The following is a 17023-nucleotide window of genomic DNA, read 5'->3' on the forward strand; positions in this document are numbered from 1 at the left end:
AAGCCCCAGCGCAGGTTTCAAAACAGTGGCAGATTCTCTTAAAAGTTCGCCACGTCACTTCAACGAACACCCATAACCATCTTCTTGGTTCTTTCGGTAAAGTCACGTAGAAGTAATAAAATTAAATGTTTTTATTGTGTTAAAATTGTATTATTTTATTATTTCCCTGATGAATCCCTGCAGTCACGAAAGCTTTAAATTGAAACCCATAACTATATTCAACCTTTCCTCATATACATAGCGGGGGGGGGGGGGGCGGGGGTAGCTTGAGGAGAAAGGGTGATAGACAAAAGTACATCCTATCATTGTTTATTCCGTTGAGCATTCAACATTCATTTGACGTTTGTTTAACATTGACGGCGTCACGCCACCCCCTCCGTTGTCGACAAGGTCAGCTACAGGGTGTCTGTGAGAGTATTTAAATATAATCGGTGGTGAGTGTGAATTCACACATGGTGTGACGCTCGCTCACCTTCTGCCCTGGCTGGATGACTGAGCTGAGGTTCTTGAGGACAGGCTTGAGGGAGGCATCATAGCGAGCGGACAGCCGATTGATCTTGATCTCCCCACGGTGTGGCCAGTCCTCTGGCACGGCGTGCGGGTCTGCAACAAGGGACGGCTTGAACTCAGCTGCCAGGTTTCATACATCAATGATAAACTAAACTTTTTTTTTTTTTACCAGATAAGGCCCACTGAGCTATATAGATATTTTTTACAGAAGAGACACGGCCACAAATGATAGCTCAACGAAGTGGCTTATCACGTGGAAATGTATCGCAGCCAAATACTCCAATCGCATGTTGATTCTAAATGTGGAAGAAAAAATGTGGAAGGAAAAACCGGAGGACCGAGGTAAAAATCTACGCAACTACGGGGAGAGAGCCACGCAACTTCCAAATATACAGGCATCAGGGTCGGGATAGAACCCACAACCTCACGTATACCAGGCGAGGTAGTTAACATCTTGCGACTATCAGACCCACGGTGGCACAGCCAGAGGTTAATTTCTTTGTGGATATATTTTCCAGGTCACTGGTATAACTGAAGGTGGAATTTGACCATTAGCAACAGCTATAATGAGAAGTATACTGGATGTGGTGTTCTGGGAGAAGAAGTATAACCTGGACAGACCCAGATGAACTTAATTCCGGAGAACTATGCTCCTGTGCTTAGCAAGAGCCGTAGAACGAGGGCAATTTTGAAACAGGTATGACCCTATCTTGACTTTTATCAATCTACTGCTAAATGAGGGGCCTCCCTATATCCTACAGGTTCAAGGGGTCAATTGACCATACTTCACTGCACTGGTCAGTCCAGGTTGGAAAAGGCGAGGAGCAATAGAATAATGGATTTTGATTACACTGCCCTCTGCAGCACCCAACAAAGCCAGCAACACCTATTGTACGCATGGTGGTCACGCGTCCATCGCACAACTTTTCAGCCAACATCCCTGCTTACGTTCCTGTATTTCATGCGATCGGGTGATCTCTGGGTGATTTGGCCATACATAACGTACACAGCGGCAGTAGAATACAGCACAGAGCAGAATTGCCCTCGAATGCCATGGGTACTCCCAGTGATGAGAACGCGAAGGCAAGCGCCTTTGTTTTACTGAGCCACAGTTCTGCTGGCTCCATGGCAGCTGAACGTGCACTGCAGCACTCACATTGCTAAGGAAAAAAGAAGTATAAGTTATTTTGGAACGAGTAAAAGTTTTTTTTTCTCTTGAAACAACGGTTGATATTTCGGCAGTGTTCGTATTGTACACCTTTGACCAAATCACCCTTAATGTCTCTGATCGCGTCAAATCTCGGAAGCTAGGTAGGGTTGAGCTTGGATATGGCTTAGATGGGTGACCACCACGCACAGCAGGTTAGTCAAGGTTGCTCGGGGATGGGGGCGGAAAGTGGTGGGCAGCAGAGGACAGTGCAGCAGCAACATTCATTGTTCTACTGTACTTCTATGCTCCTGCATCCATGAACCCCGCCTTTATCGACTCGCACTGACTAGTGTGGGTGAGGTATGGTCATGTATACCCAATGCTGCGCATGGCATACAGAGGCACTATTCCAGCAGTGGATTGATAAAGAGGCTGTAGATGTACACGTGCACACTTAAATTAGCACTGAGAGTGCCAATAGGGATGTATTCCATCATTATTTACCGCTTTCACGTTCCTGTTCAGGACTGTAAACTCGGTTTATATAACACTGCCAAATCCATGCCCTCTAAAAGAAATGAGGGTATCTTTATATAGTGTCACTTACATGCCAATACAGTAGGACTCACAAACAGTTGTCATGTTCAGTAGCATGGCCAAAATGTAATCATCAAATCACACTCAATGTAGTCACGTGACCCGTAAAAGGTAAAAGTGCCGCCCTGAAATTACCTGCTCATACCACCGCTGGCGGAAAGACCTCCAGGATAGAGAGCTTTAAATTGTTGACAATAGTTTTTATTACAACTCAACGCCGAGCCTGGCACAAATCGCCGATCACAGAATGGAGGAGGGAGTGGGAACAGAAACTACGCGAACGGCAGCAGCCCGATCTCGGTGCGACAGGTGCCCTACAAAAGGGGGGAAATTTGGGCTCACTGCCCCACTCAAGTGGGGTCATAGGTGGGGTCATATGCGGGGGGACATGAAGGTATATCATAAGAAGAGGGCATTTGGACGTATTGGCGGTACACCGGTGCAGCATAATAAACCGGTTCTCATAGAACAGTCTAAGAATCGAAATTTGAATAACCAAATCGTCGTGAGAATTTTGTTGTTTTATTATTATTATTTTATTATTTCCCTTCTACGTGACTTTACCGAAAGAACCAAGAATATGAATCCCTGCAGTCACGAAAGCTTTAAATCTAAATCCAAATCTGTTTTGTCAGTCTTTAATTGACCCCGTTGCCAAGTTTGACACGATTTGAAGGTTTATTCAGACTTTCAATTTTTTTTTCAAAATTGACCATTGATTTGGGTCCGTTGAATCGAGGAACCATCCGACCAAGTCTAGGACAGGAGACAAATCTGCCTTTGGAACACGGAGCTCATTGTCATCAGGTTGGGTACTATACGGCAACAGACTGTGAATCTTCGTGTTCAGATGCTCGTAACATTCGTCTGTCGACTGCTTCGACATCACGAGAACTGATTTTGATGCACCATGCAAGATTGTATGACCGTGGTTGCGAATCACGGTAAAATCATTAATTATTGCCAACATTTTGCTTTCATTTGACCTATTTTCCACAGTGGCCAGATGTCTTGGAAGAGATGGGCATACCCACACTTTACCCTTCCACACGCCAACTGCCATTTGACTAACCAGTGAACCTATTAATACTGCTGGATGGACAGAGACGGTGGGCGATTTCATGTTCACACTACTTCAACTGCCACCCCCGGAACATGGAATGTTACGACCTCCGGGCACAAAGTCTGGTGTGCTCACCATGACAGCACGGCGGCATCCCAATGTGATGTGTGTGTGCCCTGTATTATGACTTAAATCCTGTGCAAGGACATTGGCTTGTTGAGCGGGGGTGGGGGTGGGAGTCTAATTTAAGCTCAAAACTCACTGGGTTTCAAGTGGAAAACTCTCTGCTCTGCCAAGTGAGATTGAGTACAGAGTGCGCTGGGTAAAAGCTGACACACAATCTCCCCGCTGACTTTGGACGCAAAAGACAAGCACCGTTGCTCGAGGTCTTTCTTAAATAATGAAACAGGGATGTTTTATTCAATTTCCAAATGCAACAACGACATAATTTAAACCTGTTCAATATTCCATTTGAACGTTCGTGTGTTGTTATTCTCCCGCTGCATTGGAATGCGTTACATGTTTTTATTAATGTAATTTTTACAATGCAAGATAAGGTCAGGAATGCATTCAGAAATGTAGATTTGCATCCCATTTTCCAGTAAATGAATAGAAAATGCACCAATGCCTTTTGTAAAAGTCCATGTCAGAGGTCTAAACTCAAGCACAAATCGCATTATAAAAGTACACGACTGATTCTAGATTTGAAGCTTTCGTGACTACAAGGATTCATATTCTTAGGTTTTTTCGGTAAAGTCACGTAGGTAAAACATTTAAATTAATAAAAGTAAAATAAAAATAAAATAAAAATCACGACGTTTCGGAGGCAACACAAGCTTCCGTCTTCAGGTGGAACAGTCACAGCACAATAGCTGTATCAAGTGAGAGAAATTCCCAGAAAACCGTATTTGTATATACGACTGATACCAAGTCATATATCTATACAACAAATGGGGCAAGGGAACTGCATTGCATTTTCTGTAGGTAGAATACTTTATTTAAAAGGACCTATCAAATTTACATCGCCAAGGTCATAACGCGATGGGAAATATGTTACACTTCATTCTAGGCTGTGCACATTATCATATATTTAAAATATCCAAGAAATAATATCAACAAAAGTACAGTTGCATTACCTTAACATTGTCCTTCATGGAGTTTCTGGCCAAAATAAACACAGTTGAGATTAAGAGGTGTTTTACAATTATGCTCGCATGTTTGGGGACTGTGTTGTCTGCTCGAAGCCAGAGTTTGATCTTTAATACAAACAGAACTACTGGTCATGAAAACATCAGGGGATCAGAGACAAGTAACCCTCTGATCCTTGGGAGTGCATTCCAAAAATGAAAAAAATATATATATTTTTAAAAATGTCACACAAATTGTGCTCAGGGCTGCTTATGACAGAGGAGCATACACTTTTTGGAAAAAGTTTAAATCCTCACTGGCGCCTGGGCGGAGAGCATGAACTCTCTGCATGTAAGCACTCTACCAATATCACAAATCAATGTTCATTTTTCACGGGTGTGCCTCTGCTGCTTGAACCCAGGCACACAAAGGTGGTCAACAGAGGTGGGACAAAGTCATTGTTATGCAAGTCCAAGTCGAGTCGCAAGTCATCAAATTCATGACTCGAGTCTGACTCGAGTCCAAGTCACATGACTCGAGTCCACATCTCATAGGTGGGACAAAGTCATTGTTATGCAAGTCCAAGTCGAGTCGCAAGTCATCAAATTCATGACTCGAGTCTGACTCGAGTCCAAGTCACATGACTCGAGTCCACACCTCTGGTGGTCAATAACCACGATGCGTGTAGTGATCTGGCCACATCCAGTAAAACTACCGTTTATATCAGAGCACTTCAGGGCAATTTGTGATGTGCAAATCTCAACGTGAGTTAATGAGGATGCAGTTTATGAGCCAGTTATGGAGCGGTAAGCAATATATTGGCGGCCTCAGGCATTAAAACATTGCCAATTAAAAAAAAAATTCGTTTTAGTTTCTGCACACCGTTCGGTGTAGTGACACCGACTTGTCCCTAACATCTCTCATTTGACATGTTGTGCACGCTTGGCATCGCTCGAGAGTGAAGTTAAGTGGGAACCAATGTCACCTCTCATTTGCCCTGTGTGATGAAGCGGGCATTTATTTTAGTGGACTGTCGCAGTAAAATATATTTCTTTGCTGATTGGAGGAGGCCTTTATTGATTAGAGCTTTTAGTGTGTCGTAAATCTCTCTGGAATAGTCTAATTGATTCATTGATCATGTTAGGTATTGGCCATGCTGTTATTCGCACTGATTAGTCGGTGCCTTTGTCCCTCATTTTAACATGACAAAGTTGTGAATCTTCTTGGTTCTTTCGGTAAAGTCACGTAGAAGGAAAATAATAAAATAATAAAAATAAAACATAATAAAATAATTCTCACGACGTTTCGGCCACAACGCAAGCAGCCGTCTTCAGGTGGAGAACAGGTCTGTCGAGAAGGCAGAGTCTGAATGAATGGACATTCAGACTCTGCCTTCTCGACAGACCTGTCCATTCAGACTCTGCCTTCTCGACAGACCTGTTCTCCACCTGAAAACGGCTGCTTGCGTTGTGGCCGAAACGTCGTGAGAATGATTTTATAATGTTTTATTTTTATTATTTTATTATTTCCCTTCTACGTGACTTTACCGAAAGAACCAAGAAGATGAATCCCTGCAGTCACGAAAGCTTTAAATCTAAAAGTTGTGAATGTATCGGCATTCGTGTGATATCAACAGCCAAATTGGCTGTAGTATAAGACCCCACATGCAATTCATTATTTCTGCCCATAGTTCATTCTCCAATCCAATACCCTGTGGCAATAGGTTCCATTTGCTTGTATTGAATATTTGCTTCAATATTTCATACTCTAGGTTTTTTTCGGTAAAGTCACGTAGTTAAAAATACATAATAAAATAACAATAATAGAAATTCAATTTTTATATTTAATTTCTATTATTAGAATTTTATTTCTATTATTATTTCATTATTTATTTTTACCTACGTGACTTTCCAGAAAAAAAAACCTAAGAGTATGAATCCTTGCAGTCACGAAAGCTTCAAATCTAGAATTCAATATTTCAGGCAGCATATATAGTATAAATGTGGGTGCCATACGCGTCACTCCCTACTAAGGTGTAGCCATCCTCTTCAGCTCCCCGATGTGTTCCCGGGTCGTACCCTATGCTGCTCGGAAACAATGTTCTGACATTTCGCCCCACGCGCCGAGAGCTCCTTCAGGATATGAACATTCTAGTTCCCAAAGAAGGCTTTCGTATAGAGTATATAACACGTGCATAGGGGTTGTCTACAGCTGTTATATAAGAACATGTGAACGTTTATTTCCCCCCGGACAATTCAGTGCAAGCCCACGACATAGCGGAGCGATACGGCACACCCACCAACACCGACACAGTGGTGTCCTTTTTGTTGCTTTGGATTTTTTTTTAGTCAAGCCTCGGAGCCTCGACAACTCTTACTTTCCATACAGATGCCACCTGTGAAGGTATGCCGTTGACATTTGTGTGCTCTTTAAATGTTCAATTCATTTGAGCTCTGATTCTCTTTACCCTTACGGTTTAAGCTTTGAGTTTCCCAGGAGGCAAGGCGATAATACGGTTTTGGGGCAGCCTGTATAGGTGTTATATCGGAAATTGTAATAAAACTATTTTCCCCTTGAATGAGAAAGAGGAAGAGTCAGCAACTGTTATTTCTCGCTGTGACGAATTGCTTTACCGGATGTTCAGTGTGTGTCGAAAGTGTCTATGCAAAGGGCACAAAATCTTGGATGTAAAAAAATATATATACTCATTTTATTTATCGGGCGTATTATTCTAGAATGCACTATTTATGCATTGACATTTATAGTTTATTAGAGGGCCATGGAGCAGTGAAAAGAACAGAGTGAATGTAACAACATACACAAAAAATAGAAATGCACAACGTTTTGCTACAAAAGAAACCCCGAACGTGAAACTTAATAGATATGACAACAAATGTACATTAAACTAATGCAAAGCCAGACAAACGAATCAAATGTCAAACTGCAATTATCCGTTTCGCTTGTGCAAACGATTAATAACTCTTTCTTGAAAACGAGTGTGATTGTTACTTGTGGACATCTAATTTGGTAAAAGATAATTTAAATGTTGACCTCTTTGTCAATCCACCGTTGGATGAAGGCCTCCCCATGATGTGTCAGTTGCTTAACCATACTTCACCACACTAGTCATACTTCACCACACTAGTCAGTTGCTGGCGTTGGCCAGACATGGAACCGAGGTCACTGGGTATATCGACATGAATACAAGTTCACGAATGACTGATTAGCTTATCGCAACACAGGGGCCGTCCATAAATGACGTCACGCACCTAGGGGGGCGGGGGGGGTCAGATTTTTGTGACGAAGTGTGACGAGAGGGGGGGGGGGGGGTTGGGAAATGTGACGTCACATCAAAATGCGCAACTTTAAATAAATATAGAATTGTTATAACAACACTAATTGTTATAACAACACTCCTATAACATCAGAGTGCAGTGCCACATTAAATACGCACTATAATGACAAAAGTTTAAAGCGCTTTAAAGCATGTTTTATTTTCAAAATTAAAATATGGTTTGGGGGGGGGCAGAGCTTTGTGACGTCATATTTGAGAGGGGGTCTGACTTTTTGTGACGCCGTGTGACGAGGAGGGGTGGGTCAAAAATCGTCTAAAATCGCGTGACGTCATTTATGGACGGCCCACACTTCACCTCGATAAAGATGTTTCAAAAGCCCAATATGTAAAGCAACATGTACGTGAATTCCCGGCGCTTAAAACGTATATAAAATACAAGCCATACTGTATAGGTTAAACAAAATAAAAACTTAAACTTGCGAGTTACCTGGGCTTCGCTCATCGTCCTCGATCTCCACCTTCATGAGGTTGTTGACTCTCTTTATGGCTTGCAGCTGCACCTCGATGTCGGCCAGGTTCCTTACCACCCAGTTCAGGTAGATGGACACCTGGTTAAAAGAAAGGTCAGTATTATCCTTGGATATATCGGCAGTGCGGATGAAAGTAGGCCAATAATTTCAAAATTGTTCCAAAGATGCATGTTTTGAAATGTATCCGGCCGCGAATGTTAAATTCTGCGATTACCAGAAAGTACAGATTTCATTAATAAGTGAGTGATACATTCCTATGACAACATAATAATATGAGCCATATAGTAATGTGATGTGTGATGTGATTTAGAAATAACAGGGGGCCTGACGATTATAAAGGGTGGCATTGTCGGGAACCTAAGTAAGGTAACATCGCAAATCATCTTGTTCTTGAGGACCAACACCACAGACCGCGCTTAATAACACACAATGAGCCTTTTGCTCAACTGGGGCTAAAACAAACCCTTTGTGAATAAAAAATATTGAATATTAAATTTAACAAAGTGCAATATTTCCAAATCCATGGGATTACTCGTCAGTAATCCCATGGATTTGTAGGTTACCGACATGGGTGAAGTTTGCAGGGGGGGCAACGCCATGGCCAAACTGGGCAACTTTATTATTGATTTCCAGTAGTTTACAATTAAGATAAAATAAATAATTAATCTCGCTCGCGATTTCTAATGTAGGGGACAAAGCGAACCCCCCCCCCCCCAAGTAGAGTAGTCAAATTCCATCTATAGTAACAGGTAACTTCTCATAGGAAATACGTTTAACAGTTATGCAGGCATCTCCACAAACATTTACTTACCGTTCACATTTGAAAATGATGAAGGTGAAATGACAAACGCTGTGTGCCGGGTGGAAGTGAGCGTGTGATTGTACGCGCGTGGGCGAGTGATTTGTTCGCCGAGCATTTGGAAATCCCTTGCGGATTCATTATTTTGGTGTTCACAGATGGGAGTCCAGTTTATCCATTGCAAATTCATGCTCTAGGCACCAAGTAAACAGCCACACTCTAAGGATTTAATTACAACTCACGAAATGCGCAACTTCCTTTGCCATCGCATTCATTAGCAATCTCCCATGAATGTCAATGAGGGTAGCCTTTTTAATGCCATTTATCAATGTACCTGCAATCAACTATGGTAATACAACCACGTAACGTTTTTTGACATGACTCCTGTATCGATGGACACACGGGATGGAATCCCATTGGCATATTCTGGCACAATGTCCCAGTGGGTTCCACAATGTCAAAATGTCATACACATAATATAACAGTCCAACCTAATTACTCTGCTTGGAAATTGAATCAAACACAGTGTGTGGTCGTAATTAAGAAATAGCAGGAGGCCCCAGGTCTATGGTTATATTCGACACTTCATGAACGCATGTTGGTCTCCAAAAGACCAAGATGACAAGTCAAGTAGAAAAATATGTTGTTGTAGATTATGGGCAATGCATCACTACATGAATCACATTGAATTGAGAATGCATCTTTTGAAAAGTGACAAATATTGACGTTTAAATATTGTTATTCTATATAACATTGCCAGTGAATATTAATGAACACCAAACAAATCATCTCGAGAGTCTGTCCACTCTTGCCAATCCCACTCTTTGCTATCTCAGTTCAAACAAAACAAAAGTCCCATAACATGAAACCGACTTGAATAAAATGGAACGTTTTCAAGAGGATGTCCTATGAGGTGGAGCGATAAAATCGGCTCGTGTGTCGGCGTTAGGTGGATTATATCACATTGCAGGATTGCGTAAGATGTCGAGGACTTGGGGAGACCTTCATCTAGCAGGGGGATAGACCGCAATTCATCATGGTAAGAACAATATAAACGTCCACAGGAGGTCGTTTCTGACCAGCAGGGCGTAGGTGAGCCCCAGGCCCACCAGGCCGGAGTCGAGCCCTGAGTAAAAGGACCTCGTTATGGACGCCATGGCCGTGGCGAGCACGATGGACGCCCCGATGTAGTCCTGTGAAAGACAGCATGGCACAGACGCACGCGGTCACCCTGCCTCACGGCTCATCGTGGGCAACGTACTCCCAGAGGTGCACACCAGCAGCAAGCGCCTGATAATTGGCGAGCACCTCAAAGCATCAGAATTGCTCCTCGTGCGGCAGATCGCTGCAATTAGTTGTTGTTATTACCCATTAACCAGGTCGTCGGTACACATTGCTGAACCAGGAGGGATGTGTAAAACGAAAATAAACAAGGGGTTCATTATTTATATATTTTGTGAGCTCAGGGTAGCACAAGGTCCATCGAGTTGGAGCCAAGTGATGTGGCACGTGGGTGGCGTTTGCTCTTGCCCTGGATTATACTGCAATGGAAAACGTCAATGAAGCACCATTTGAGGAAGCAACAGCTGGGCAGCCTACCACCCCACCGTGAGTCTGATTACGTCATGCTTTTGAACTTTAAATGTCGAGAGAACGTGTGGAGATGGTGACCTTCATAAAATGCATGGGGAAGCTGCACTGAACATAGAGAAAAAAAATGCTTTTTTTGGGGGGAAAAACTACTTTAATTGTATTTATAATGCAGATATGTTAATGCTCTGCTCAGGGTCAACAGGCAATTAGTGAAAGGTTACTTGGGTTTAGTCATAATTGATATGCAGCATAACTATCGAATAATATGACGTATTTTAATGCCGCATTGAAATATATGAAAGTCACAACTGTGCTTGCTAAAATTTGTGAAAACGCAACATTAGTTTTTTTTTTAAATAAATATTAAAAGGTTTTAGGGTTATATTTTCCCATAAAAATCCACAAAAGCCATTTGAAATCGTTATATTAATTTGCAAATGAAATCCCACGGATACAGTTACTTTTCGAAATACAGGAGTAACCCCTGAATTAGTTCCGTCTGAAGATCCGTTGATGAATATGTGGCTTCATGAATAAACCTGGGACCATACCTCAGAAATTTCTCCTTCTCAAAGGACGTCCAAAATGTCGCATGCTTTTTCCACAGGCTACAATTTTAGAAGCACACTTTCAGAACATTGTTCATGCAACAGCATCCACTCCAGAAAGGCTACGGAGCAATGGCACGCACTCGAACAAACGCTCAATGGCGATACTGCACCGTGGAGACATCACATTTAATTAAAGGCAAAGTTCAGCTTTAAGTACGGTGGGCCTGTCTGCTGCCTCCTTAATTAAAAATCAATGCCATGGTCCTCGTGTATCTGTTTATTCATGGATTGGTGAAATCATCGCATTGCCCCTGCACAAACCTATTAACCCTGCTACAAATGTTATTTTTGCAGGGCAGTCAAGTCTCATCTATTGTTCCGTGTGACATGCGGCACTTCAGCTCGCCGACAAGTGAACTCACGGACGTCGTATACTTTGTGGTCAGCGACTGCCACACCAAGCAAGTGAAATTTAGGGTTGTCATGCCGACCAGTAAATCTCACACACTGGCAAGCCCCAATCTCATTAAAGTACAAGTAGTGTATTATAATTATACGGCAACATAAGCTGCACGGTTGAAATGTTGCCAACATATTTTGTACACGCCTAATTTTTTTAAACCAAAAATCTCGAGTGATCTTCAACAGCTGACGAGAGGAGCGTTCGTAGAGATGCTGGTGAACGCCTGAGACTCTCTCTCTCGCTGTGATGTGTGTGGCCAATGCTATGGCCGACACAGGGTGAGACTTGCCATTTTGGGAGATGACGGTAGGGTAGGGCAATGGTATGATGGGATGGTAAGGTGGTTACTGGTAAGCACAGCATTGACTGTAATTGCGTGTACAGGCAGATGCTGAAAGGTACAGGCAATGCCCATCAAATATTGAACTCAGTTGTTGATGTGCATTTCCTAATTATACTTAAACTACAAATATGATCAAGATATTTGTTGATTGTCTAATTGGCTATTTATGAATGTATAATCACCCTGCAGTGCATTACTGGTTATTCCGGAGCACCACTTGAAAACCTTATCTTGGCTCCATCCAATTGAGCATTACACTCGTCAAAGCGCATCGTATGCCAAACACCAAGCTAGGAGCATTGGGCAAAATGTCAACGTGTTCCAAAAGTGCTTTTTGATTAAATGTGTTTAGCTCCAAGGTGACTTTGAACAACATCAAAGGTCACCTTTTAGCCAGAGCGGTGCTCATACACTGCCAAGCAGGATAGTCCATTACTTAAATAACACGTGTAAACCTGTTACTCACACTATATTGTGTACAATTCATTGTCATGGAATGATAAATATGGTACAAAATAGTCCAGTGCAGTGAGAAAACCTAACAAGAACTGTCGACAGCTGTCAATGTTGTTCGAACCGGTGTTACTTACTCGTCATGTGCGAAATATGAAACAATCTCAAGGCATCACCATTAATGTGAGTATTTTTTATGCATTTTTAAAATAAAATTTTCTTAACCTATAAATAAAAATGATAAAGAGGACGAGTGATTACATTGACTTGCCGTTGTGGATTGAATACTAATTTAAAATGTGTCTTTGTCAGCAGTTAAACAAGTCTGAGCATGCTACTGAGTTACAATTAAATTTTTTTAATCTGCATTCATGCTATTTATTCAAATAAGGATGAAAACATTAATTATGCGAGCATCATATTTTACCAAGTAAATATATTTAGGTTACAGTGAGTTCATTTTAAGTTAAGTATATTTTGGATGACTTTAAGTTACTCAATAAAAATGTTGGATTTGGATTTGAAGTTCAGTGAGTTGATGGTCTTAGCCAATCACCAATGACTGCATACAAAAGCATTTTATTTAATGGTTTTGCACTTAATTTGGTAAAATTCCAACTTTGAGAGTTAGAATATTGGTTGTACTGTCATGCAACGAACACACATTTTAGCAGAGGCCACTTGAAACACTTTCAGAGCTAGCTCTGGAGTATCTACCCCTTTGGGCCAAGATGATACCAATAGACAATTGGGATGAAGTTGGAGAAAATACGAAAACGTTAAAGAAAAGAAGAAATGGATACAATTTGCTAAACTACACCTGATGGATTCCATCCACTTAGTTCTTTTCAGAACCATACTGTAAAAAACGATGCATTTGTAGTCACAGTACCGTTTGCTAGCAGAATCAATTAAAGAGAAACAATGATGGTATGGAAAATGGTCAGTGCTCAACTTGTTGTATAAAAAAAGAGGGCAACTTTGATTTGTATAAATTGAGTTAATTCTGCTACTTCTTAATGGAACCCATTGTGAGTGCGAGTTTATAAAACAAGCGAACGCGGCCGGCGTACCATGCGCACTTCAAGCCACCGGTTAGCAGCTGAGAGGAACAGGAATGGGACATTGTTGGCGTCGATGAGTTCGAAGATCTTCTGCCGGAACTGGCTTTCGTGCCTGACAAGGACAGTCTCAGAAGGGACTTATTATGCAACAGCAGCTCAGACAAATGAAGAATATTTTAAGAAAGAATAATCACTGATAATGTAAAATCACTGATAATGTAAAATCAATGACAATTATTATTACCGTCATCATCATATGTTGGATGTAACTACCCAGTATGAACAAACACATTCCTGCGGAGGGAGCTGGTAGGAACGTTGGGTCAACGGCGGCGTGGTGTATTCCGCAAATATGCCCGACTGTGAGGGCGGGCACATGCTGGCGTGAGTAGGTTAAACGTTGAGTTTTATAAGGGCACCACGGGGTGACCAGCCCCTCCCCACCCAGCCCCACCCCTCCCACCCCCCACCCAGCCCCTCCCTCCCCACCCAGCCCCTCCCTCCCCACCCAGCCCCTCCCCACCCTCTCCTCCCCACCCTCCCCACCCTCCCCACCCAGCCCCTCCCCACCCTCCCCTCCCCACCCAGCCCTTCCCTGCAGGACAGACGGACGGACACAATAATCCCCTGTGGGCTGGTGTAACCAGGAGGTTCCTAATCAACGATTTTTGGGTTTAGATCGTCACCCTGCTGCTGCTCTATATAATAACGGGAGACACAGCAGAGCCTCACCATTCTGGCGAATTGCCCGATGATGCTGGATGCAATTACCAGCGAAACGTCGTACTCAAATTGTAAATGTTGTGGTTTCACGCTTCAACACACCGGTGGGCTAAAGCAGTGAACTATTTGTCTTTTGTCAACGTGACACTTTTTTTACTGATTGGCCGTGTCGGGTGGTGGAGGGTTACGACACATTTATAAATAACGCGATCTAAACCCAAAAATCGTTGATTATGAACAATATTGGTCGCGAAAGCCTACGTGTTAAACAGGAGGTTCCTACCAGTATAATTGGACATTTCTCATGGGACATTTAGTTCTAGATATTGGTCACCAAAGGACAATCTGCCCATTGTATAGTTATCCTAATGAGTCCGTGATGCCAACACACAGTGGCCAAATCTTATGCTAATGACAAACTCTGTTGTGCAATAATAATACCGTGTAGCAGCTGGTGTTCCAATCTGATGACATTTGCATAAGCTCCACAGAGTTTGTGATCAATTTATGCACGAAGATAAGTACAATGAGATGAGGCTAATATTACAGCATTTCATTTCCACGAAAACAAGTGTTTGGAAAGGATTTGAAACATATGTACTCTCAAATGGATTATTAATTTAAATTGAAAACACTACATCAGAGGACAGACACTGTGATAATTACACAGGAAAACATCAGCATCATAATGAGTTTGTGAAAAGGGTGTTTTGGATTAGATATTGAATATTATGATTATAGCACATAATTGTATTTTGATCAATGATAATATTTAGTTTTACATTTGATCATAGCATCTTATTTCCTTTTCTGACATGAAAATTCTCATTTTACATCGATATTATACCTTCTCAAGTATTCACTGCAAAGGAGATCATCACCCGAATTGACTCAACCCTACAGATTGATGGGTTGATTGGAATTGATGGCATGCTGCTCAAATTGACAGAGCTCTACAAGGGACCTCTGAAAAATATTGTTCGTGAGAAGTCCCCATTTATATTGATATTACGCTTGCATTTGGGGTACAATGTTGTCATGTGTAATCCATAATGAGTCATTTGCAGGTATATTTTATGAGGCATATTCTATGAGGTATATTTCATGAGGTATATTTCACGAGGTATATTTGGTCAGGTATATTGTAGCACTGGAATGTTTGGCCGACATCATTTACAATGTAAGTTTCTATTTTAGCATTGTTTTTTTTTTCCCCACGGCACATTGCTCTGATCCGGTGGAGAAGACCGAGTTACTCGCAGACCTGAGCATGATATTGGCCAATGACCTTAAAAACATACATAAATGAGCTATTAAATACATGAACAGTTGCATAATAACAAAAAAGATTGGTTTAACCCATTCTCTCTCATCACTTTATCTCATCACTTTCTTTCTCTTTCTCTTTAGAGTTCCAGATGCGATTCGAAGATCACCAAAATCACGGAGAGCAAGTTCCTGAATAACGAGGGAATTCTGTATTCAGTGAGAGGTGAGACAACATGAGGATGAGAAGCCCCTGAATGTGCACCAGCCAGCCCAGCTGCGAGCAGAACTCACCGGAAGGCTCGGATGGTTGCAATGCCATCCACCGTCTCCATGATGTGCAGGAGGAGAGGCAGTTTGGTGTTTTCATCCATTTCCTGCAGGTCTCTGTTCACAGTCACAGGATCATACATCATCGTCCACCCATAGCACGCCACGTGCAGTCGTGTCAAGACTCAAGACGGTCTTACATTGCTTTTGGCCATCTCATACACCAGTGGACAATCAAGAATAGGCCCACATTGTAACTGTGGTCATCAATTTTATAAAAGTGGAACACATAGGTGGTACACCACTGCTCGAGTCGACCATTCGCTGGCAGCATTTCAGATATTTACCAGGTTACTCCTTAAGCCTTTCATTGGGCTCACTACCCTGACTTCCAACCATACCAGATAACATTACTATACCATTGGAACAAGCAGTGCCGCCAGCATTTGCCAATTGTCTACTTGACTATGTTGTGGAAATATACATAGCAAGAAAAGTGCCTAATTCTATCAATCACAATGCAACAACCACATTGGCATATGTGTTCATCGTGAACATTTCACCGGCAATTAGGTGTGTGCGGAATTGTCTTGAAGTAGATGCAGAATTACATGTCTGTTGAACTCTGATCAACGGACACTCCGTGGGACAAGACGAACGTTTGGCCACGACCAGTTACACTCTACGCTTTATCAGCATCTTTTGTAACTTTCTTCCACGGGGCACTGCCCTTGACGTTGGCGGAGCAGATAGAGTCATATTCTTAGGTTTTTTCGGTAAAGTCACGTGACTTTACCGAAAAAACCTAAGAATATGAATCCTTGCAGTCACGAAAGCTTCAAATCTAGAATTAGGTAGAGTCACCTGCAGACGTGAGCAGCTCGACGGGGATAGGGACACCCGTATGCGCCAGCTATTTGGCACCACAACCGCCGGTGAGGCTCACTTGGACGCGATGCGGAAGTGCTTCTGTATGAAGTAGTGGATGAGCGCCAGAGGCACGAGCGCCACCAGGAAAATGGGCGTCACGTACGCGATGACGCTCACGGCCGACAGAGAGAAGAGGGATGAGCGCACGAGGCTCTCGGTGCTGGACGGGATGAGCTGTGAAGGTTACAGAGACAAGTGATCTACAACACCACTGATTCTTTTTGAACTGGGAAATGTGCTGTTTGTGTGGTGGAGGGGGGGGGGGAGCGGTGATGCAGTGGTTAGTATATTTGCA

The 17023-nt window shown here is 42.4% G+C and overlaps 1 protein-coding gene across 1 annotated transcript in view; it reads right to left on the reverse strand.

Annotated features, from left to right (window-relative positions):
- The window catches only part of LOC144933729 (ATP-binding cassette sub-family C member 9-like), a 91507-nt gene that overhangs the window by 28311 nt on the left and 46173 nt on the right, over positions 1-17023 (reverse strand). Inside the window, exons 27-32 of the mRNA XM_078858798.1 lie at positions 16745-16902; positions 15823-15915; positions 13549-13651; positions 10152-10265; positions 8231-8351; positions 473-603 (exon numbers count right to left, since the gene is read on the reverse strand). Coding sequence (XP_078714924.1) covers positions 473-603; positions 8231-8351; positions 10152-10265; positions 13549-13651; positions 15823-15915; positions 16745-16902 — 720 coding nt within the window. The remainder of the gene's footprint in view (positions 1-472; positions 604-8230; positions 8352-10151; positions 10266-13548; positions 13652-15822; positions 15916-16744; positions 16903-17023) is intronic.

Source organism: Lampetra fluviatilis, chromosome 8 (assembly GCF_964198595.1).
Source record: "Lampetra fluviatilis chromosome 8, kcLamFluv1.1, whole genome shotgun sequence".
NCBI lineage: Eukaryota > Metazoa > Chordata > Hyperoartia > Petromyzontiformes > Petromyzontidae > Lampetra > Lampetra fluviatilis.